Source organism: Polyodon spathula, chromosome 12 (assembly GCF_017654505.1).
Source record: "Polyodon spathula isolate WHYD16114869_AA chromosome 12, ASM1765450v1, whole genome shotgun sequence".
NCBI classification, from domain to species: Eukaryota; Metazoa; Chordata; class Actinopteri; order Acipenseriformes; family Polyodontidae; genus Polyodon; species Polyodon spathula.
This window is the reverse complement of record NC_054545.1, coordinates 2,677,863-2,701,598: the sequence shown is the minus strand read 5'-3', so window position 1 is coordinate 2,701,598 and position 23,736 is coordinate 2,677,863. Positions and strand designations below refer to the sequence as shown.

At 44.8% G+C, this 23,736-nt stretch overlaps 2 protein-coding genes across 5 annotated transcripts in view; one reads left to right on the top strand and one right to left on the bottom strand.

The window, feature by feature from the left end:
* The window catches only part of LOC121324158 (atlastin-1-like), an 18,524-nt gene extending 7,696 nt beyond the window's left edge, over positions 1-10,828 (top strand). For 2 of the 4 annotated variants that reach the window (XM_041265695.1, XM_041265693.1), the window contains exons 5-14: positions 1,382-1,432; positions 1,572-1,628; positions 2,801-2,893; positions 3,431-3,569; positions 3,989-4,116; positions 4,268-4,324; positions 4,788-4,859; positions 5,184-5,615; positions 5,742-5,756; positions 6,291-10,828. In XM_041265695.1, the coding sequence (XP_041121629.1) occupies positions 1,382-1,432; positions 1,572-1,628; positions 2,801-2,893; positions 3,431-3,569; positions 3,989-4,116; positions 4,268-4,324; positions 4,788-4,859; positions 5,184-5,615; positions 5,742-5,756; positions 6,291-6,401 (1,155 nt within the window). In that variant the 3' untranslated portion in view covers positions 6,402-10,828. The remainder of the gene's footprint in view (positions 1-1,381; positions 1,433-1,571; positions 1,629-2,800; positions 2,894-3,430; positions 3,570-3,988; positions 4,117-4,267; positions 4,325-4,787; positions 4,860-5,183; positions 5,616-5,741; positions 5,757-6,290) is intronic. The other 2 variants (XM_041265697.1, XM_041265696.1) reach the window with 1 other exon arrangement.
* Positions 9,096-23,736, bottom strand: sav1 (salvador family WW domain containing protein 1). The gene is made up of 6 exons (XM_041265698.1): positions 23,430-23,736; positions 21,949-22,044; positions 18,709-19,182; positions 12,628-12,898; positions 12,189-12,344; positions 9,096-11,119 (listed from the first exon to the last, which is right to left on the bottom strand). Exons 1-6 carry the CDS (start codon positions 23,524-23,526, stop codon positions 10,906-10,908), a joined length of 1,308 nt encoding a protein of 435 aa, XP_041121632.1. The 5' UTR covers positions 23,527-23,736; the 3' UTR covers positions 9,096-10,905.

The following is a 23,736-nucleotide window of genomic DNA, read 5'->3' as shown; positions in this document are numbered from 1 at the left end:
ACACACACACACACACACAAACACACCACACACAAACACACACCAGCACCCCTCCACACACACACACACACACACACACAAACCCTCCAGGTCGTGGGTACCTGTGTGGTGTCACATACAACACAAAAAACCCTCCAGCACGCTCCACAACACACTACACACAAACCCCTGTGTGTACCCTCCTCCGCACACCACACACACAAAACCCCACTCCAGCAACACTCCACACCACACATCGAACACACAAACAAGCAACCCTCCACAACCCATACACCCTCCAAAACCACCCACACATCCACACACACACACAACAGACACACCCTAGCATTCCCTCCACTCACCCTAACACAAAACAGCCCACCTCTCAAACACACCACACCACACACAAACCCCTCCCTCCACAACACAACACGACACACACACACACAACAGCACCTACCACACCCCGACAGTCAACACACGTATACACACAAAACCCCTCCAACACCCTTCCGCACAACACCAAAAAAACCCTACACACTCCAGTGTGGTTGTTTAACCCCTCCGCACCCTCACACACACACATACACACACACAAACCCCTCCCCGTTCACCCTCAGCACACACACACACACACACACACACACACACCACACACACACACACACACACCCTATGTGTGTGGTTTGGGGAGCACCCTCACACCACACCACACACAACACACACAAACCCTCACACCATCCACGAACACAATAGCACAGTAGTGGGGAGGCTGTGTGGTTACACACACACACACACACACACACACACACCCACACACACACACACACACACACAAACCCCTCCAACACCCTCCGCACACACACACACACACACACACACACACACACACACACACACACACACACCACACACAAACACACACACACACACACACCAACCACACACACACTTGTGGGGGTTGTGTTTGTGTTCGCACACCCACACACACACACAAACACACACACAAACACCCCCCCACACACACACACACACACACACACACACAACCCCTCCAGCACCCTCCACACACACACACACACACACACACAAACCCCTCCAGCACCTCCACACACACACACACACACACACAAACCCCCCCACACCCCCCACACACACACACACACACACACACACACACAAACCCCTCACACACACACACACACACACACACCCACACACACAACACACCACACACACACTCCAACACCCTCCGCACACACACACACACAAACCCCTCCAGCACCCTCCACACACAAACACACAAAAGAACCCCTCCAGCACCCTCCACACACAAACACACAAAAGAACTCATCCACACACACTTACACAGTAAGAGTGATTGCTGTCTTTCATTATCCAGGTTTACAACATATCCCAAAACGTACAAGAGGACGATCTGCAACATTTGCAGGTATACATTAAATACAATATGATAAAATTGGCTCTTCTAAGTTGCTATAGCATGTATATATGTATTTATGCATTTACCAGTACGTATCTGTAATGAATCAGTGCACCTCAACCCTGTTTCATTGCTTGCTGTCTCCCAGCTCTTCACAGAGTACGGCCGGCTGGCCATGGAAGAGACGTTTCTGAAGCCTTTCCAGGTAAGGAGTCTGAAAACCGACATTCCTCTTAGTCTGTGTGTGTCAGTGTGTGAAAACCAACATTCCTCAGGGTGTGTGTGTTTGTCAGTGTGTGAAAACCAACATTCCTCAGGGTCTGTGTGTGTCAGTGTTTGAAAAACAAAATTCCTCAGGGTCTGTGTGTGTCAGTGTTTGAAAAACAAAATTCCTCAGGGTGTGTGTGTGTCAGTGTGTGAAAACCAACATTCCTCAGGGTCTGTGTGTGTGTCAGTGTGTGAAAACCAACATTCCTCAGGGTGTGTGTGTGTCAGTGTGTGAAAAACAACATTCCTCAGGGTCTGTGTGTGTCAGTGTGTGAAAACCAAAATTCCTCAGGGTCTGTGTGTGTCAGTGTGTGAAAACCAAAATTCCTCAGGGTCTGTGTGTGTCAGTGTGTGAAAACCGACATTCCTCAGGGTCTGTGTGTGTCAGTGTGTGAAAACCAACATTCCTCAGGGTCTGTGTGTGTCAGTGTTTGAAAAACAAAATTCCTCAGGGTCTGTGTGTGTCAGTGTGTGAAAACCGACATTCCTCAGGGTCTGTGTGTGTCAGTGTGTGCTTCTCAAATGACACGTTCTATGAAAACAGTGTACTGTACTACTGATTGAAACTTTTGTCAAAAAATAAAATAATAAAATAATAAATAAATAAATAAATAAAATAAAAATAATTTACTTCTATCTGCTGCCTCCTGGTGGACACAGATATGACAATCTCCTTCTGGCCACTCAATTGAAGCTGGCGTGTTTCAGATTGAGCGATCCTGGCTTTGAGTTCTCGTATTTGCTCATTAGTGCTGGGCGAACTGATTCAGAATTATTTTGATTGAAAGCTTTCCACAGAAATCAGTTGCTGACAGTCAGATGAGGGTCATTGGTGTTGACTGGCCTAATTTGCAATTCCAAATGAAACAAGTGAAGAAACAGCTGCTTGGATTTGTGATGATCGCTGTTTTTCTTGGACTGCGTAGAGAACAGCGATCCACACAAACCTGAGCAGCTGTTTCCTCACTTGTTTCACTCAGAATGTTAAATCAGCCCGATCGACGCCAATGCCCCTCAGCTGTGGAGAGCTTGATCCAACTAATCGAGTGACTGGTCCGTGTAGCTCTAGTCTCGAGTCATTTCTCTGAGCCCATGTTTCTCTTTGTGCAGTCCATGATCTTCCTGGTGCGGGACTGGAGCTTCCCCTACGAGTTCCCCTACGGACAGGACGGAGGCATGAGATTCCTGGAGAAGAGGCTCAAGGTCAGTCGCTCATGTATATTTACATGGGCAGACACAATCGCAGTTTACTTTTCCATGATATGCCAGCAAACAAGACCACGAGTGTCAGTGTTTTCATTAACTGCATACGCCTCACTGTGGAGTTCTGTCACAGACAAGACACACCTACTGGACCTCCACAGATCAGTCTAGTTCAGGGGAAAGGACCTGTGTGTGTCATGTGACGTGTAGGACACGCCCCCACGGGAGGGACGAGTGTGTGGTTTCAGCCGAGGGACTGCTGTTCCCCCAAACTTAGTGTAACCAACTCCGAGACAACATTGACATTATCTGTGGTCCATCTAGGGGCTTTAAACCGGCAAGCCGAGGAGTTTAAAAAGATTCCAAAATCTGAGAAAATGTATCCAATTACATCAGTGCCACAGTTGAAACCACGCCCCTCCTCTGACGGGAAGGAGCCTCTCCCGGTCCTTCATGGTGCAGTGAATGCTTGCAGGGTAGTGTCTCCTCCAGCCTGCCCCTGCGCTGTGGCTCACGAGCCACTTCTCTGTGTCACAGATCTCTGAGAACCAACACGAGGAGCTGCAGAACGTGCGCAAACACATCCACTCCTGCTTCACCAACATCTCCTGCTTCCTCATGCCACACCCGGGGCTCAAGGTGGCCACCAACCCCAACTTCGACGGCCGGCTCAAAGGTACGTCTGTCCCAGGAGCTGAAGCTGCTCCTGAGTGTTTGCAGCTCGTCCTTTTACTAGAAAACTCTGTTTGGTTGTCGGGTGCCTATAATCAGGTGATGGCCATCAGTGTTGATTGGACTGGTTTGTCATTCACAGTGCAACGAGTGAAGAAACAGCTGCTTGGATTTGGGATGATTGCGGCTCTGTGGAGAACAGCAAGTCATACAAATGCAAGCAGCTGTTTCTTCACTTGTGTAAATGACCCCAGTCAACAGCAGTGTCCCTCTTCTGATTTCAGTGGAGAGCTCAGTCTAAATAATCAGACAGTGGGATGGTGCAGCTCTAGTAAAGAGGTGTCTGACGCTCCTCTGTGTTAATGCCTCCCCTCGCATTGATTGTTTTAAGCTCTTGGATGCATTGTGTATCCTCTCTCTCAGAGATCGACGGGGAGTTCATCAGAAACCTGAAGGTGCTGGTGCCCTGGCTGCTCAGTCCTCAGAACCTCGACGTCAAAGAGATCAACGGAAACAACATCACCTGCCGTGGCCTCGTCGAGTACTTCAAGGTACCAGAGCAAACATTTCATGAGTGAGGATTCGTTTGAGAAGAATGTGAATGCCTTTGAGAGCTAATTGAAGTCTGTCTCCTCCTCTTCCTCCTCCCCCTGGCTGTGCTCTGCAATCATGTTGTCACCGCTTCTCCTCTGTTTGTTTCAGGCCTACATAAAGATCTACCAAGGGGAGGAGCTCCCTCACCCCAAGTCAATGCTGCAGGTGTGTACGCTCTATCCAGCAGTGCAGCACGAAACCTTCACAAGCATGCTTCACTTACTGTTGCAGCAAAGTGTCGTTCTTGACAGATCCGCACAGTTAAAGTAAAAAGTGATACTGGGCCCTGTTGCAGGGATGGCAATAAGACTCCTATTGCAGAGCTGTGTCACCCATTCCAGATTTTACTACCAGCTTTTTTAGCCAGTGTATAAGTACCAAGCTCATGTGTGTCTTATTAAAACTAATAGTAAAAACCAGGAATGGATGACACTGCTATGCAGTGGGAGTTGTATTCTCATTCCTGTGTTCACATTTATTAATATATAGATATACATTTTTAAACGAGAGACAGGTGTTTCTAACCCTGATAGGCCTTGTAGTCTTCCCTCCTGAGAGGCAGCAGAGTGGAAAACACAGGGTCCGCTGGGTCTCGGGTCTCACTGTGTCTCCTCTGTGTGTGTCCCAGGCTACAGCAGAGGCGAACAATCTGGCGGCAGTAGCGGCAGCAAAGGACCTGTACAACAAGAAGATGGAGGAGGTGAGAGCGCTGCCACGCAGACCTCAAACACTCCCCCTTTATTAATGCAACCTTGCTACCTGAGTATTGCACTTACTTAACCAGGAGATTTACCCATTGAGACTGAGGCCTCGTTTAACAAGGGGGTCCTGGAAAATAACAAAAAGGACAACTGCTCAATATAGATGACACAAAAGAGAGGTTTCTTGAATATACTTGGAACCGCCTGGTCAGTCTTTGCAGATACCCTCTCAGCAGCTGAGAGCCAGTGTGCTAGGTGATTGCTGACCTGTTTTGCTCTGCATGTTCCTTGCCTGACTCTCTGTGTTACTGCGCCCCCTGCAGGTGTGCGGGGGGGACCGACCCTTCCTGGCGCCCGCCGCCCTGCAGGCGCGGCATGGGGAGCTGCGCGAGGCGGCCCTGCGGCTCTTCCGCGGGGTGAAGAAGATGGGCGGGGAGGAGTTCAGCCGCCGCTACCTGCAGCAGCTGGAGGGCGAGATTGACGAGGTGTTCCTGCAGTACATCAAGCACAACGACTCCAAGAACATCTTCCATGCGGCCCGCACGCCGGCCACGCTCTTCGTGGTCATCTTCATCATGTACGTGGTGGCTGGCGTCACCGGCTTCGTGGGCGTGGACGTCATCGCCAGCCTCTGCAACATGATCCTGGGGCTGACGCTCATCACTCTCTGCACCTGGGCTTACATCCGCTACTCGGGGGAGTACAGGGAGCTGGGGGCCGTCATCGACCAGGTGGCAGGGGCGCTGTGGGACCAGGTGAGGGGAGACTGTGGAACTGGGTTAGGGGGCATGTCTAACAGTGTGTGGAGTATTCTATGTTGCCGTATCTCAGTAGTTTTACAATGATGTTTCCTTCTGTTGTTTCTTCCCCGCTTTCTTTAGGGAAGCACTAACGAGGTAAGGAAGGGAAAGGGGGGTTTACTTTGTGGCACACTTCTGCTTTTACATTCAAATCAGCAGCAAGCACCACAATTTCACTCATTCTGTAAAGATCGTCAGTTTACTTCTGGGAGATCTTTAGCATTGAACCTGATGCACAGCAATTTAATCCATTCTGGGTTTTCGAGTGTTGCATGCAACTAAAGATTGTGCATGGCGTGTGTGAAACTGAAGCTTACAGTAAAACACAGAACAGTTTGAACTGCACAGCAGAGCTTCCAACCTGGAACCAGATAGAAAACACCCAGCACAGATAAGGCTGGTGGCGGGGAGAGTGTCAGCCCCACACTGGTCATGAGGAGGCCTGTATCTTCCAGCAGGATTCTCAGTGGCAAGAAAGGCAGATCTCCTATGGGGGAGAGAGAACTAAAGGAGATAGCTCCCTGAAGGAGGGGTCCCTTCTCAATATGCATGCATGCGTTATGATTCTTATCATGGTGGTGATGATTATTATTAAGACTTCATGCTGATGCAATCTGTGTTCGTCCGCAGGCTCTATACAAGCTGTACAACGCTGCAGCCGGGCACCGGCACCTGTACCACCATGCCTTCCCCACGCCTGAGCCCGAGCCACACGCACACCCCGACAGAAAGCAGAACTGACTGTCCAAACCACCGCCCCCCTCGCCCTCCACCCTGCGGGACTCTCCGGGTGCATGAGAGGCACAAAGCATACAGCTGTTATTTTTGGTCACTGTACTATAATTTACTTGATTGGATCTGTGTGAGATGCATACACTTACTGTATATAGCTAATGGGGAACAATGTGAGATTCATACACTGTATATCGCTAGTCTTAATCCACAGGTGCAGGGGCCAACATGGTATCAAAACCACTTTAGCAGTCAACATGCGTTTACTGATTGATTTATTTAATCATTAAATTCATGTTTTATTCTTGTTCAAAGGAACTGCAGTTGCACTGTTAACATTTCGCCTGGGCATGAGAACATTGAGGCAAGTCCAATTAGCAATTTAGATACCACATGACCATTTTAAAGGGAGTAAAATTATTCAGTTCTGTACATCCCCAGTGGCACTAAAATTTTGTCCCAATTATATTAACTGTCAGCTAGTACAGTGCGCTGGCTGGGCTTAAAAGCTCTCATTTTCAAAGCTCTCGTTTTCATGAGATAGTCTTGCTCAGAGCCAGTGAGCTGCAGTGGTTCTTCTTACATGGTTTGTACGTGTGTTTGCTCTTAACCCCCCACGTCTCCAACTGGCATATCTGGATGAAATAAAAGAGCACATTTGAATGTGTCCCATCAGATCAGCACTTGTTTAGCACAGCTCGATGCAGCGGAGCACAGGAGGTAGCGAGTGTGCCGACACAGAACCACTGCAGAGCGGAGAAGGAAGGGAGTTTGTAGGACTACGTGCAGCATATTTAAAAGCACACATTCAGAAGCGAAAGGGCTTGTGAGCTCACAGTAATAACAGTAATAATAAGCGTGCAACTCCGAGTCCAGGATCACGGTCAGGCTGGGTAGCCATGTGCTTTGTACCAGATATGGAAGATGGAGAGCAAGTTAAAAAACAGAAGTAGCAAAATTGCTCAACAGTCGGGCTACACAGGAGCCGAGCCCCACGTGGCCACAGTGCACCCAGTGTAGTTCCATTAACAGCAGAACAACTTGCATAGTAAATATTTCATTTCAGGACATCACTTGTAGGCAAAATTATAGAAGCCTTTTCTGTTTGGTTTCGACCAGCGAGACGGAAACACAGTTCAATCATACCATCTAGTATGGCAAATATGGTCGCATTATTTATTTAGCTAGAGTTAGCCCATCATCTGAAGGTAATGGTAATTCCACCAAATGAACAATCATTTAAACAAACCACACACACATTATTATGGTTAATGCTGAATTGCATATTTTGTAGGGGAGCCTAACAATGCCTGGAATAAGATGTCTCCTCGCAAGCTGCTTCACTGTTCAGAGCAATCCTTTGCTCCACGGTAGCGCATTGGCCCTGATTTTTATTGTTTAATTGATCTGGGCTCACAGAAGCAGCAGCAACACTAGATCATTGCAATGCAGCAGCCTTCGTATATTATAGCTCAGACTTTGATAATATCAGTGGAAGGCTAAAAGAGAACTAGAACTGCTTCTGTCTTGGGAAAAGGTTTAGTGGAACACAGCGATCTGAGCAGCTTTCACAGCACTGAGGATCAAAGGACATTCAGCACAAGGCAACTTTTTTTACAAGTGATATTTTCGCCCTTTTTCATAACTTTTTCCAAAATGCTTAGCTTGTGTTGCTTTCTCTTTTCACATTAACTTTTTTTTCCTGTAAATTTGTTTAAAAAGTTGCTTGGTATTACATGACCTTTAACCAAACTCCGACAGTGTTAATCCCCTTAATTTATACTGTGATTCAACTCATACCAACTTCTGAAACCTAGACAGACTTGGAACTGCACTGGCACCTCTCTCTGGCTGACTGTCAGTCCGTAAACAAGCACAGGTCTGGCTTTATTGCTTCTACTTGTAAAACAGTCACTTGTGGTGTGTAGAAAGCTCTTAAGTGTGTTGATTTGGTTGAATAATTCAGTTTGTAGAATGTACTGCACTGCATTCCAGGAGAGCCGTCGCTGCTGCTGCCGCTGCCTCTCCGCACTGCTGAAAAGCTCTGCGACTGTCTGCTGCCAAGCAACGTTAGCAAGGCTGCCTCGACACCGTGTAGCAAACACCTGTTATCAGAACCCATGAGAGACAAGACAGGTCAGGTCAGGTAGCCCCAACAGGGTCTTACCAAAGACACTTATTATATTGTAATACTTTATCAAACATGAATCTGTTGCGATTTAACAGGAAAAAAAAAAGAAAACAAGCTTCAAGGACAGCAACATGCTTTTCAGTAAGCATCGACTTGTCTTCCATGCTGTGTAATCTCGTCATTCTCATGAGGCGCTGACTATTATTGATCTTGTTTTATAATGGGAAAAAAAAAGTGTTTGAGTGATTCAAGTCTCATGTATTTATTTTCCCCATGTGCATATATACTTGTCAGCTGCTGCAACAAATATGTATTTAATTTGTAATTATTAAAACAGTAAATACTGCTGAATGTAGAAATACTAAAAGGTCTTCACGACACTTAAAAAGACTTGCAGTCAAATTATTGGCTCCTCATCCCCCCACCACAAACAATTAGGGACTCTTAATACCTCAGGCACTCCGATCTGTGTAACCCACTGGTATGCTAGCTGCCCACCTCCTGGCCGTTTGTAAAGAAAGACAATCATTCCTCACACAAACCGTTTACAGCAAAACTTTTTTTTGTTGTTGTTTAATATAAAGTAAAGGGCACAGATTGCTGATATTGCAGGATTAATGTTTACACACATATTGCACTATAAAGAATTAATAAATAAAAAGATCCTGGGAGCACAGCCCAATTCCAACCCCTCGCCCCACATGACCTAGGAAAAGAACAAACACAGTATGTAAATAATTACAGGGAAATATTCTCTGTACAAAATAAATCTGTCATTACAGGTAACAAAATAGAGCCCCCAGCATGAGTCCGTGATTCAGGGAGTGTGTATGGCTAGCTGGTCTGCTGACTTCATTCATGAATGTTCTTGTTATCCTTGGAGCTTTGTGGAGAGGCCTGACAGTGCAGGACATGACTGTTTGAACAGGGAGCAGCTAGTCTAATTTAGACATCTGCAAGCGCAAAGTAGTGACTCAAAGCTGAAACTCGATGCGGGATGACGAAACGCTGGAGCATGGCAAAGTAGCTTTGGGAGGCTGCAGTGCATGCTCACTGTAACCACACTGGTGTGGAACACCTTCCCAAGGACCAGTGCAGGCAGGGCCAGCTTATCTCCAGCAAATGCAGAAGACGACTGCTTCAGCACTGGCCCCAGGACCTACACAGACGCACTGTTTGTAGCAATGCAACGGACAGCTAGTTCACTAGATTGCAGTGGAGAACATGGTTCAGGGATGGCAATAAGACTCCTGTTGCACAGCAGTGTCACCCATTCCAGGTTTTAATACAAGCTTGATTAGCCATATTGTACAGGAAGCACAGGTGTGTTATTAAACTCAGTAATACCAGCAATGAATGAAACCGCTATGCAAACAGGTCTTTTTCAAACCCTGTAGTTGAAACAAAGACCTAGACTGGAAGGGCTGAAGTTTCTTATCCCATGTCTTAGAAATCCTTTGGTTGTAAAATAACTTCCCCAAGTGATCAACTCTTCTGCACCATGAAGGAAAGCAGGCTGTAAATAAGAGCACATCAAGTTCCACGCTGAAATACAATACAATCTGCAACTAGACATTAAACACCAGTCAAAGATGGTCTAAAAGAAAACACACAAAAAAAAAAAAAAAAACTAATCGATGGAAACAAAACAGGGTTCTTTTTTTTTTTTTTTACTTGCAAATGTAGCCTTGGGGCTACCTGATCTCTGAGAAAGTGGTTAATTAAGCTCCTAGGAATGGCTCGCTGCTAAGCAACATCATCAAGTGATTCTCATTGCAGAGCAAGGGCCCACGCCACAAACTGTTCAACTGAAAACAAGCAAGCAAACAAAACACTGCAGCATGAAACAGATAGAAATACAGGACATTTCAAATCGTAAAAACAGGTTGACAGACAGTCCAGGTGTTCACAGCAAGAATCACTCCTTTAGAGTAGACATGAATGTGTTCTTGTCCTGCTCTAGCTTATTCATTATTAATAAAGGTTGCACAGCCCATCATTTAACAGGGAATTAAAAAAACTCAGCCTCCCAAAGACAAAGGTGCAACGTATTATTTGTATTATTTGTCTACAACCCTGCAGCCAATAAATAAATGATTATAAGATGCCCTCTTTCTGCCCTCCGCGTTTGGTCACTTCAGTTCTCAGCGCACATCACCTCGAATGTGCAGTGGAATTGGGGTGGGGTGGGCGGTGGGGGGGTGCTAAATGGGCTCGATCTAGCTGGACCCCTCCTCACCCCAAACCTCGTTACATCTCAGATCTGAAACCAAACAAACGGGCGGCAAGTTATTCAAAAGCGCATTGGTAAGTGTAGGAGGAAACCCCCGAGTCCAAGAACCTGTGGAAGTGGGAGATTAAGCCCATGTCCTCCTCCTCCTCTCACATGTTTCCTGTGAAGTTCTTGCTGTGCTGCTGGGCGTACCACTGCTGCCTCTGCTTTCGCATCTCCAGCTCGCTGAGCAGGGCCTGCCTGTAGGCCTCGTAGGACTTGACGATGCGCTCCAGCTCCTTCATGAACAGCAGCTTCAGCATGCCCTGGTATGTGTCCAGATCCACCAGCTGGAACAGCTCCCACTTCAGGATGTGATCGTACCTGCAGCCCGGAAACAGCAACGCAAAAGGAGGGTTATTGGGGACACGTCAAGGGATGGAAATAAGACTCCCGTTGCAGAGCGGTTTGATCCATTCCTGGTTTTACTAGGAGATTAATAAGACACTCCTAAGCTTGTTTACTATAACCTATGGCTAATCAGGCTCATTTAAAATACATGGAATGGGTGAAACTGCTATGCAATAGGAGTCTTATTTCCATCCGTGCACATCTGTTCTCAAAAGCAAAGTGTCTACAGCCATTGTGAAACACAACAGAAATCTTGGAACACCTTAAAAGGAACCATGGTTTTAAATCACATTTTCAAATTAGAACTAATTGCAGCTCCCCCTCCTCATGTTAATTATTTGTTATACTTTATTTTGGGATATGCAGATGTGTCAAATGCAATGCTGTAGATTTGCAGCTGCTTCCTGCTGCCTAATCAACACTTGCATTGTAGTTCAAAAGGCAAGATTGACCTACAGCTGCAATCAGAGCTTGTGACCTACAGCACATGCAACAGGATGCAGCTGTTCACATAGTTGTATTTGAAATAACTACATAATCTTGATTCAGGGTAAAAAAACAAACAAGCGAAGTTTGGCACGAACAGCTGGCTTTGTTCCAACTGAAGCTCTGCAGGGCACCACAGGGGTTAAAGGAGCTCTCTACATGTTGAACCGCAGGTCAGCACATAAATCAAGACATGATTTCGGTAGGGAGAACCGTGTCACTAAGCATTAACCTCACACAGGCACACTATGGGTTGCAATTACAAGAAGTTTAATGCAAAATTAAATGGTCAATTATCAAGTAATTTCATGTTTAAAAAGCGGTTGAAGTACATCAATACGTGTTTTTTTCCTGTGGGTGCTTTACAAGCACTAATTTGAAGAGTCATACTTACTGTATACGATATTAATCCATGTGTGTCTACCCTGCAGAAGTGTTCTCTTACTCCTGGCAGTTCGTGCTTCTGGGAGATGGTTGTGACGGTGTGAAGTTACACTATGTATTTTTAACATTACACACGCACACGCAGTGATTGTAGCTGTGATGTTGTACTCACTTGAGTGGTGCTCTGGCATAGACCTGCAGCCAGTCTGGGATCTCTGCAGTGTGGTAGGGGTTTGCTGGCACCAGAACAGGCTGATTGCGGTCTGCCTGCCGTGGCTGGTAAGTGACAGGTGGGGGGAGAGGGGGAGGCTGGTCATAGCGAGGGACACTGCAGGAGAAAAAATAAAAAATAAGTAAATAAATGATATATGATGCATTGGATCACCAACAAGGAAACTCAATACCCATAAACTTCAGTTCCAGTGCATAGGTTCGGCAGGTGTCTGTAACCTTAGTTTTAAAATTCACAAGCACTGGTGAATTCTGTGACAAGCGTTTCAACTTCAATGCACCCAAGCGCATTTGTCCTGAAGCAAGTGGACCGATTCAGGATGGAGCATGTGTGTACAGCGATGCTGCTGTGATTGTGCGGTGCCCTGTGCAGACCGTACCTTGGTGCACAGGGGTGCCTGTACTGTGCCCTCTTGTTGATGTGGTCCACGTAGTAGACCCCGAACTCTGCAGACTCCACCTTCTCCCAGCCTGGCGGCAGGCCCTCTCTCTCCAGCGGGTGGCTCCAGTGGGTGGTGTTGGTGTTGTGGTCGATGTAGTACTTCCTGCCGCGGATCGTCCAGTCCACCGTCCAGCCTGGGGGCAGGGGCAGGTCATCTCCGCCCGGACTGGTCAGGTTCCCCAGAGACTTTGCCTGGATTCTTCCGATGGCTGAGTTAAAACAAAAATGAAAATAAAATAACAATAACAGGAGAACCAAATAAGTACCAGGATTAAGTACCGTTTCAGTAGGATCAGCTAATAGCTATATAAAATACATAATAAATAATATAGATATTACATTATACTATATACACAAACAAACACACACACACACCAGCTTTCAAGACCACATTATTTTCCTCAGGATAGAAAAGCGAATGCACTGAATTCCCTTAGGTATGTCCTCAGGACAGGCCAGTGTGCATCAACATACTGTACTGAACAGTACTGGGAGAAACTGGAAATTTCATTGATTGTAATGATAAATGTTTGAGGCAGGGTTTGAGACAAGTAGCGGCAGATTACAGCAAACCAACCTAGTTTCTTGGTGTGAGCTCTGCAACACACTGTTCAGCAATCACTCTGGTCCTGAGGTCACACAGCACAGCGCAGAAACCAGACGCAACTCTGGAACAGAGCTGGAAACGGAACAGGATCTCTCAAGCTGCAGGGAGCTCGCTACACAATTTCTCAGAAGAACATTTTTAAAAACAGCAGCCGACGGTCTGGCTGGCCGTCACTGTGCAGAGTGCTGAAAGTGCCCTGCTTAACACCCACCTGAAAAAAATTAGTCATACATCTCTATGCCAAACTTCTAACTCGCGAGGATGTGCTGCATTCCCCATGTCATGCAGGGAAGACTCTTATAAACACGCCGCCTGCAGACAAGGTACAGCACCCTTATGGTGTTAAAAATAGTGTTGACACATTTCCTTAAATTAATGCCTTTTAAAGCTGATAAATGTTAACAATATCAGCTTTGCTGGGGGCTTGTAAAATGTTGTTGTTTTTAGATCTGCCACTGTTTTTTATATAATTAAAAATAAACACATAGATAAATAAATAAATAAATAAATAAATAAATAAATAGTGCGCTCTCTGGTGTTGGATTTTACATAAACAGAAACAGTCTTGCATCATGATTGGCTAGATCTGCTTGAATCCTTGGTACAGCAAGGGCCCTCTACTTACCACTGCTGAGTTCAGCTGAGTAAACCCAGGTACATATAGACCTTATCCTTTTATTTGGCATCATAAGCCATTACAAGTGCTCTATTTATTTATTTATTTATTTAAAACCACTGGACCACCAATCTTCCATTATAACCACCAACTGATGCAAGCAGTAACAATGCAAGTCTCTGAAATCTAAACAAAAACCTGCAACTAATTAGGTAGCAAACGCCCTTAAACCGTCTCGGGAGTTGGGAACAGTTTCAAAGACAGCAAGTAAAACACCAAAGGCTCACTCACACTCTCAGACAGCTGCATGTGCACGCCAGGTTTAGAGCTACAATACAGAGATCTACGGCAGGAGAAATAAAGTTGAGGGGCATTCAAGCAAAAGGGAAATCACACAATTTATTTAAATACAATCTGCATTTTGGATGTGTAACAAAAAGATAATTACCCTGCCACCTTAAACTGTGGTGCCCACAATCACCTGCTGCTTGAACGCTGAAATCATTACAGGTCCTTATGAACCAGAACAAGGGGGGGTTGCTTTAGAAATGCCACAGTTTTGTCTGTAAACATCTGGCTTAATTTAAATATTTCAGATGCCACTAATCCATCAGTGATAAAAAAAAAAAAAAAGCAAGGAAACTGTTCTCCAGCAGCACGCTGCGATACAGGCTATATCCTGTTTCACAAGTCAAATTCCTGCTTTAAAGAACAAAATACTTTGCTTTCCCACAGCTCGCATTCTTGTGCATTAGACAGACCTCACGTGTTCTTGAAAAACCAATACGGAGAAAAAAAAAATCCAAAAGAACCTACTGCTCGTACTGGAAACCGGGGTGCTACTGCAGCACCGAGACGATGTGAACCCCAAGGCTGGACTCGCAAACGCAGCTTCACGTGAAACAAAGGAGGCTGTCAGGAGAGTGCCGTCAGCTACAGGACAGAGATCATTTGCATATCTGAGGCTTTTTGGATAGGTGGTTTAACTCTGGATTATCAAAACACGTGCTCACAGTTTAGCTGCCTATCTTGAAATCTTCCATACTAACATTTTGCTAACTGTCTAGGTCCACCTCCACAATTAAAAGGTAGAGACATTGAAAATGGCATCTTCAGACATGACGTGGGGACTAATGAGTTACACAGCTCTCCTTTTGAACTCTCTGAAACACACTTGCACACACAGACATACTCAGAAAGACACACACACTGCCTGGAACGATTTTCTCAGTCACACTTGGTAAATATATCAACATAAAAATGGAGGAAACAACCTTTGACCACCTGAATTGGAATGATCCATACATAAGCTTTTCGTGTTGCACACTGCATGTTGTAAAATGCTGACCTCATTTGTAACCTCTGGGGTTGGACATGTATTGCATATATAGACCAGAGGGTCTACATAGGAAATAAAATCTTCTAAACGCTCCTGGCAGCTCTTAAGGTAAGGAACAATCCAATATGGGAAGGCTGATGCAATAGTCTCAGCATACAGACGTCATGCTGACTAACTGAAGCTCTTCACAGGCCAGAAAAAAAAAAGAAAAACGATTAATGGCTGCTGAAAATGTACGCAAGCATTCATGGCCAGAATTCAGAGTAAATGGTGGGAAGCATAACGTTTTTTTTTTTCCCCTCAGGAGAGGAACACACTATTCACTGCCAACAGATCAAATCAGTCCCTAAAAGCCACTCTATCCAGTACTAGATTTCGCTCTGTAGAAAGTTTACACAAAAATCCTGCACACAGAAATGGTCTGTTCAAGACAGCACAGCCCCTCTTAATTTCTCTTCTCCTGCTGCAGCAGCCTTATTTCTCATGTTGATTTAAACACAGATTTAAAATTCAGGCGCACAGGTCAGGGGGTTAAGTCAGCACTCTTTGAAAAGGACATGCAAGAGCACTTAATGCACTGCAGGGATGGAAATAAGACTCCTACTGCAAAGCAGTCTCAACCCTTTCCCTGTTTTACAATGAGCTTGATCAGCCACAGTGTACAGGTAACAAGCTCAGTGGTGTCAAACTAGTAAAACCAGGAATGGATCACAGTGCTATGCAACAGGAGTTTTATTTCCATCCCTGCCCTGTATTAAACCCTCAGAGCGCTGAAGCAGAATAAAGGCTTGCTGGAATGACAGCACCAGGACACTGTATGTGAATGGAAGCTGCTGAATGGCTGGAATGTGGGAGGCAGTTCCACTGCAATTCATCCTCCTCTACATCAAAACACATTCGCCTTGCCCTGGAAATACAGGCAGGGACACACTGCTGCTGCTGCCAATTTACTGCAGAACAGACTACGAAAAACAAATCAATCAATTGAGCTAATGTAAGATTACAAAAAAACTACCACACACACACACAACTGTCAGAAACACATTTTCTGTAGGTAATAAATAAATAAAATCTAATAATTTTTATTTTTTTTTTTTTAAATGTGTGCCTTTGTTTCAACAGTAGGCCTTTACAAAACACATAACAGGGACAGGGTACTGACAGGATGCAGCTATAAATTGAAGAGATTACATTAGATATCTTCAAATCTTTGCAAATTATCTAATTGTCTTTCCAAAATATTATCAACACAGACAGACACACCACCGTCACCAACAAATGCGTTTAAGATATTGGGAAGTGTCTGGAGGGAGGCTGGGTGTTCACACACAACCCCAGAGCTCGGTTTGTGCACTTTACTCATAAGGTGAAGCAATGTTTTAACAACGACAAACATGCCGGGCGATTGCAAGAACTTCGGAACGAGAAGCATGTTTATTATTTCACGGGACTGGCCGACAATGACAAACTCCAGGACTGTCTAGACTCCTGGGTTAACCCTTTGTGAAAAGGGCCTATACTAACTGTATGATTTAGTATTAAAATGTGGATTCCCATGAATACAGGGAAAATACATTTAATACCAACTCAAAGCCAAACTAGCCTGTCATTATGGCGAGGGCCCTTTTGAAGTGAAAGGGAAGTATTTTGCTTGTGACAGTGGAAGCACCACACACTGTAGCTGTGCTATACATGCACGGAGCAGTGAGCCACACAGTCAGTACAGCACAGCACACCTTTCCTGTTCACACTGATCACACACTGTAGCTGTGCTGTGCTGTAAATGCACGGAGCAGTGAGTCGCACAGTCAATACAGCACAGCACACCTTTCCTGTTCATACTGATCACACACTGTACCAGGAGTGTTGGTAATTCAGAGGTCACTCGAGCACTGTACAGTACAGCAAGGCTCTACCGATCTCCACTGATGTCAATCATTCCTATATCTTTAGCAATCTCCTCACGTCAACTAAATATTAAGGATATTACTAAGGATTTTGCAAGCATGCATTAAAAATTTTTTAAAAAATTTAAAAAGTCTGCTGGGCTGATGACAGTATTCCATTGTTGTAAATCTGTAGTCAGTTTTCTTTGTCAAGAACTTCAGATGCAGTAAACTGTACCAGTTAAACTAAAATAGCACTGAATGACAGACAATTGCCTTTTCAGAATGACATGATTGAGGTCTGAAAATAGAATTTAAGAAGCTGCCATATCCTTTCCAGCCAGTGTACTGTTCTAAATACTTTCCTTGAATTAATCTCGGACATCCTGCAATTAAAGTGGCAGCATGTAACAAAAAGGGGTCTTTCCACACATTGTGAAACAAATAATGCAATGCATTCCAGTACTGCAATGTGCATTACTATTAATAAAACAAGCAGCAGTTTTTATTCGAGACGTGTTCTTACACAGCACGCCTCTGTTTGGGTTTTATAAACTCTCTGTGGCTGGGTCCTCCTCGGTGCTTATTCGACATACAGAACCCCCAGAGAGCCTCACCCTTCCTGAGGTTACACTAACTGTACCTGCTGACATCATCTTGAGCTATTCTTAGCCTCCCACCCCTTCAATTTAGCTTCTTCCTGCATCTTCTGGTGCACTTGTAATTAGCAGCACACAAGGCAGGTTAAAAACACACAGGAGCCAAACTGACCATCCGTCAATGAAGCCAGGTTTCTTAAAACCTAACTCTAACCAATGCCTTAAAATAACATTTCTTGCCTCTTATTTACTCTATTAATATTATAACTCAACCCCCAAGTCAATTCAGGACGTGCAAATATTGTGGATAGTGTGGACAGCAGCTGCTTTTAAATCAAGACTTCATGTTAACAGCCTTAACCCATCACCATGTCTAATGGGGCTGCCAATCACTCTGTAGAAGCACTGATGAGAGATTAAAAAAATAATACCCAAAATAGTGACCTGTTTCCACTCCTGTTTTGCGTTAAATGTCGCTGAGAGTTTGTTGCCACAATAAACTGATTTCATGTAACTCTTAAACTTTTCCAGATAGTGGATTGAACTGCTGCCAGATCATTTGCAGGCTGAAACAAACTTCACAGAAAGAAATGCTTTTGGTTTTATTGTTTTCTCAATTTTCACATCTGGTTGCTCTTTAGTAAGACTGACTGAAATGAGTTGGGGGAGCACTCAATCTCTGGGAAGCGACCACAGCTTCATTTCCACCCCCCCCCCCCTTACTCGGGTAAAGGTGCTCTGTTGCTCGTAAACATTACAGACCTCACCCATAACTCTGAAGAACACTCAACCACAGATTCTAAGTTAAACATACTGAAGTAAAGACTATACTAAATAATGCGACCTGATTGGCTCTTGTAATGCTGAAATATATCCCGATTACCCACAATAGTTAGTGCTTTTTCTCACCATAACTCAAAAGAGATATATACTACATACATAACAACCAAGCAGCAGCTTGGTGAAGCTTACCATGAGGGTGCCTTCCTTGCGCCGGCCCCCTTTGGAAGTGATCGTTACTGTGTTCGTAGTACCGATAGTCCTCGTGCACGCGGTCGGGTACGTTCCGCCGCCGCTGGCCCTCGTAGTACGGGTCCGGGGGGTAGAAATAGCGGCCGCCGCTGCTAGCTTCTCCGTTCTCCGCCACTGGGTTCACCTCGGGCAGGAAGGGCTGCGAGCTGCCGTACTCCCGGGGAATGTCAGCCAGGCTGCGTGAAATGTAGGCGGGCGCAGAGAGGCGGTTGCTCTCCCGCCGCGCAATCTCACGGGGCTGCCGCTGCACTGGCGGCCGCAGGAAACTCTGGTTCCGGGAAATGACGGCCTCGCTGCTGGGCACCACGGCCGGCACCGCTGCCACGGAATAACCCGCGGGTCCAGAGTCTGGCAGACACACGTCTGTCCGTCTTGGAATGGTCGGACCATGCCGAATGAACGAGGGCATCAAATCTGCAAGAGCAGAGAGGAAAACCAGAGTACTGTCAATATAGTTATTCAAGTTATACAACATTAGGTGGAAATGGTGCAAGATGACATTTGCACAACTGAATTGTATGACAGGACAGTAGCAGGGCTTTGCTGAAATTCATCACTGCGGGGATAGACCAATATAAGTAAATAATTTCTACATTTGTTTAAAAAGGTATGTCTGTGATACTAAGCATTCATGTCCGTACTGCAAAAAAAAAAAAAAAAAACAGAAGTAACAAATAAAACTTATTTGTGGCACCAGACAACCAAATTGGGGAGGAGAGGGGGGATGATATAAAATGATAAATGATTCACTTTTCTACGTGCAAATGAAATATTTAAATGGTGCAGTGCTAACAGTACTGTGTTCTTTTCTTATACAGGAGAGCAGTGTCCTGCTCCCCCAGGGGAGAACACAAACAATGTTGTCTTAGTCACATGCATTACATTTGAAAACAGAGCACACAGTATCCCACACTGCTGATCAGATCAGAGTGTGGACATAACCTCCAGTAAAACACCTGATCAAATCAGGTGTTAAATTCACCTGGCCTTTACTGCAAGAACTGTACATCCTAGCAACAAATAGGACTTCCATTTACCAGAACAAAGGCACATTTAAAAAAAAATAAAACACACACTAATACCACGCACAAGTGTTAAAATCAGCTTTTATCAATGTTATGGATGGACATATATTTTGATGCCGCGTCAGATAAAAAATCCTGAATGGTTTTAAAATGCTTTGATGCTAGTACTAACCACACAACACCATACAGAACACAATTACTAACCACACAACACCATACACAACATAATTACTAACCACACAACCCCATACATAACGCAGTGTGGAGGGGGAGGGGGTACACTTTAATTTTTGTTTTTAATACCTTGAAAAATACTCAAACAGCATCACCACAGCAAACACTGGGACATGAAAAGGAACCCAGAAGCAGGTCCAATTTACAGCTGGTTTCAGGAGGAAAAGCTCGCGGTGCACACTAGTGAGGGCTGGAGAATACTGCTGTACATACTCCACTGTGCATTTAGTGCTGCTCATCAGCACGGACTGTCCACCCTGCTGCTGTGGCCAGCGATTCCGACTCCACAAGAGAGATCCTCAAAAACACAACATCTTGTTTCCAGGTACCTTTTCTTCTCTGTTTATTTTGCACTGGGAGCTTCATTTTGCACGGGCATACTTGCAAATGCTTGCGTATATAAAACTACACAAATTCAATGATTTTTGTAGGTGTGGATTTTTGAATATGTCTAGCTGGCAAACATGTAATGTTTTACAGTACCAAGCAAGAGACAATATCCATGCGGATTACTGCAGCACACACTTTTTGTTCTTCAACTTTTGATGAAATTACCCAGCAAAGTAATTTTGCAATTACAAAGCAGTGTCACCCACTCCAGGTTTTACTACGAGCTTGATTAGCCACAGTGTATAGGTAACAAGCTCAGGAGTGTCTTATTAAACTCGCAATAACACCAGGAATGGATCAAAAACTTCTATGCAATGGGAGTCTTACTGACATCCCTGACAATAATAAACAGCAGGGTCGGAAACTTGCATTAGTCTTGCACCCAGTTCTGATGGCATTTATCAGGGCATGAAGAAGTCTGAGTTTGTAGGGTTACTATTAGCTATTCAAGCAGCTACAGACAGAGGAACACTTCGTTTAACAGATTGCACCAGCCTGGCACCTCACAACTGAAATATACTTCATTTGAGGTAAGTTCAGACTGAATGACTAATACACAAGTACACTGAACAGCTGCAAAAAAAAAACACAGCACAACAACAACTTGAAATAGGCAGAGCTAAACCCGAATTCCTGTTGGTTAATAGATACATGACTTTCCAGTGTGTTTCAGCTGAACGTTACCCTAGGCTGTAAATTCTGCACAGTAATTAAACAGCCACTTGCATCCAGCTGATGCATAAACTAATGAAAGTGCATTTTCAGAGCTTCCTATTCTAACGGGGAGATCTAGGTGTTACACCGGGTAATGTTTTATTATACAGACTGTTAGAGTTTGATTCTTGATAACCACACCCTCACCCCCCCCCAAAAAAGCAACTTAGACGGTTGAAAAACATTTCAGCATGAATACCGGAATAATTGTTATTCCCGAATGCAGCGGGAATGCCACCCTGACTCTGGAATTACAACGTGCAGCCTCTCTCCGCGAGTTAATGACAGGATGCCACTCACAAGGCGCAAGCTGCTAATCACCGCCCTCGAGTTTCTCTTGTGTGTTTATGTATTTTGAATAATTTCAAGAATGGCCGGAAAAACCACGTCCTGGTTTCAGTACCCGAGACACCGAGTGACAGCTGCCGATTGCCTCTGCCGGTACCGTGCACTGAACTGTCTGGCGGGGTCTGCGGAGCGAGTCACACGGGTTAAGGCAGAGCTCTGCCTTACTAACGAAGCAAGGCGGTCACTCCGTGGTAGGAAAGCAATTCTTAATGATTATTATTTCGTAATCATTTTGACTTTTTAATATTATCTGCTCCGCACTTAACTGGCAAAAGAATGAAGAAAAAGCCCAATTTACTAATTGATATTAGTCATATCCCACAGTATTTGTTTATGGATCTTAGTTGGAAAAGTTTAAGAAATCATTTTTGTTGTTGTTGCTAGACTAGTAATCAGTAGTACAAAATAACAAGCCCCGCTCTGCGCAGACTTCAATAGCACAGCATTGGCACTGCACTGCCACACTTACTTCTCAGGAGCGGCGAGGTGTCCTTCTTCACATATTTTCCGGGCACCTCGGCTGGTTTCGACGCTTCGTTTTTACTCTTCTTTCGGGATAGCATACCTGAAGATGCGGGGGAGACATCAATGCAGTAAACGAAATCACCCTCGCTTCAGAAAATCCACACCTCGAGAAGCGGAGCAGGGGTGGGCATTTTGTTTAAATGCAGTGTTATTAACAACACCGGCCAAAAAAGAGTAGCAACTAGTCGCTCTGCCAAAAAAAAAAAACCCCACTATAGTGAACGGTGCTGAACAGTTTGAACCGTCGCTGTTCTGCACTGTTGGAGTTCCCGGGTTGTTTTGTTGTGTTCTTGTAGTGTAATGATTACCGCTCCCGACTTGTTTTTCAACAGTGCCCGTCTCCACACAAACTTTCTTTCCTCCCTCTCTCCCTCTCTCTCTCTCTCTCTCTCTCTCCCGGGATCTGTGGCGCGCGGAGAAGTCTGGGAATGCTCACGCACAGCTGGACGTCGTGACGTCACGTTAACCCTCTGGTGGCCAGGATTTGGTTGCCAGAGTAACCCAAGCTGCACTCGGACATTGGGAGCGGGTTTGACCGACAGCCTACAATTCCCGTTGACTGTAGAAACAACAAAAAAAATAACCGTACCTCTCGGCGTCTTTGGGTAGGTGAAGTGTTTCTGTGGCGTTAAGACGACTTTTAAAACAACGCAAAATCTGGGGGTTAATTTAACCTGTGCGAATTGTAACGCCAGGAAGAAGCCCCAGTAAGACTGCTGCCAGTAGTTTAACATCAGGGCTGAAGAAAGATACTCGGTTTTGTTGGCTGTTTAGAGAAAGCGCAATGGGGGGATTTTAAGAATGTGTTTTGTGCAGCTGCTGGCAGCAGCAGACTCAGCTGCATTGCTAGTGCCGGTAGAAATCAAACTGGCACTGTGATATCTGACGGTTCTAGAGATCTTCCTGACTAGTAGTAGTACAATATAGTCATTTTAAGAACCGTGATGATTTATAAAAACACAAACACCGCTTGGATTCCCAAACACAGCCTCACAATACCACCAATTCAATCGGATCTCGCAGGAAAGAAAATCAATTCCCAGCAGCAGCTGCTGCGCCAGTGAGCGCAGAGTGGTCTAGCAGGCAGACACTGCCTAATCCAGTTGGAACGGCGTGTACATTAAAACCACTTAATTTATTTAAGCCTGCTTTCCCTCCATGTAATAGGGTCATACGGCTCGAAATATACTAGTATGTATTTTGTACTGTCGTAAAAACTGAACATACTATACAAATTAATTAAAAGTTTTTCGTAGTTCTGTAAACAGTACTACATCGGTGTAGACTACGCACCCACAACTTCCTAGGAGTAGGAGGACATGGTGTAACAAACACACGTCATGAAATAATAATAATAATAATAATAATAATAATAATAATAATAATAATAATAATAATAATAATAATGTAAGTCCTGAAACTCACGTCGCAAAAGGGGTGGGTTTTCCTTCTTTCCTGATTTTCCGTGCAGCATGGGTGGCACTGAAGCGTGTTCAATTGTACTCTTGTTTCTGGAAAGCATACTTGAAGGTGTAGGGGAGATAATAATAATAATAATAATAATAATAAAAACACCAGCGTCGCTTCATTTCAGAAAGAACAAAGCCACATCGTGTGGCAGGTGTACATCCTTATTGGTGAACCGCATTCCAACATGTTGACCGCCTCTTTATTCAAAGCCAGCTCAAGCTTACAGCAACTCTAACGCTTCAGAGCGCACACTGCAATGGCA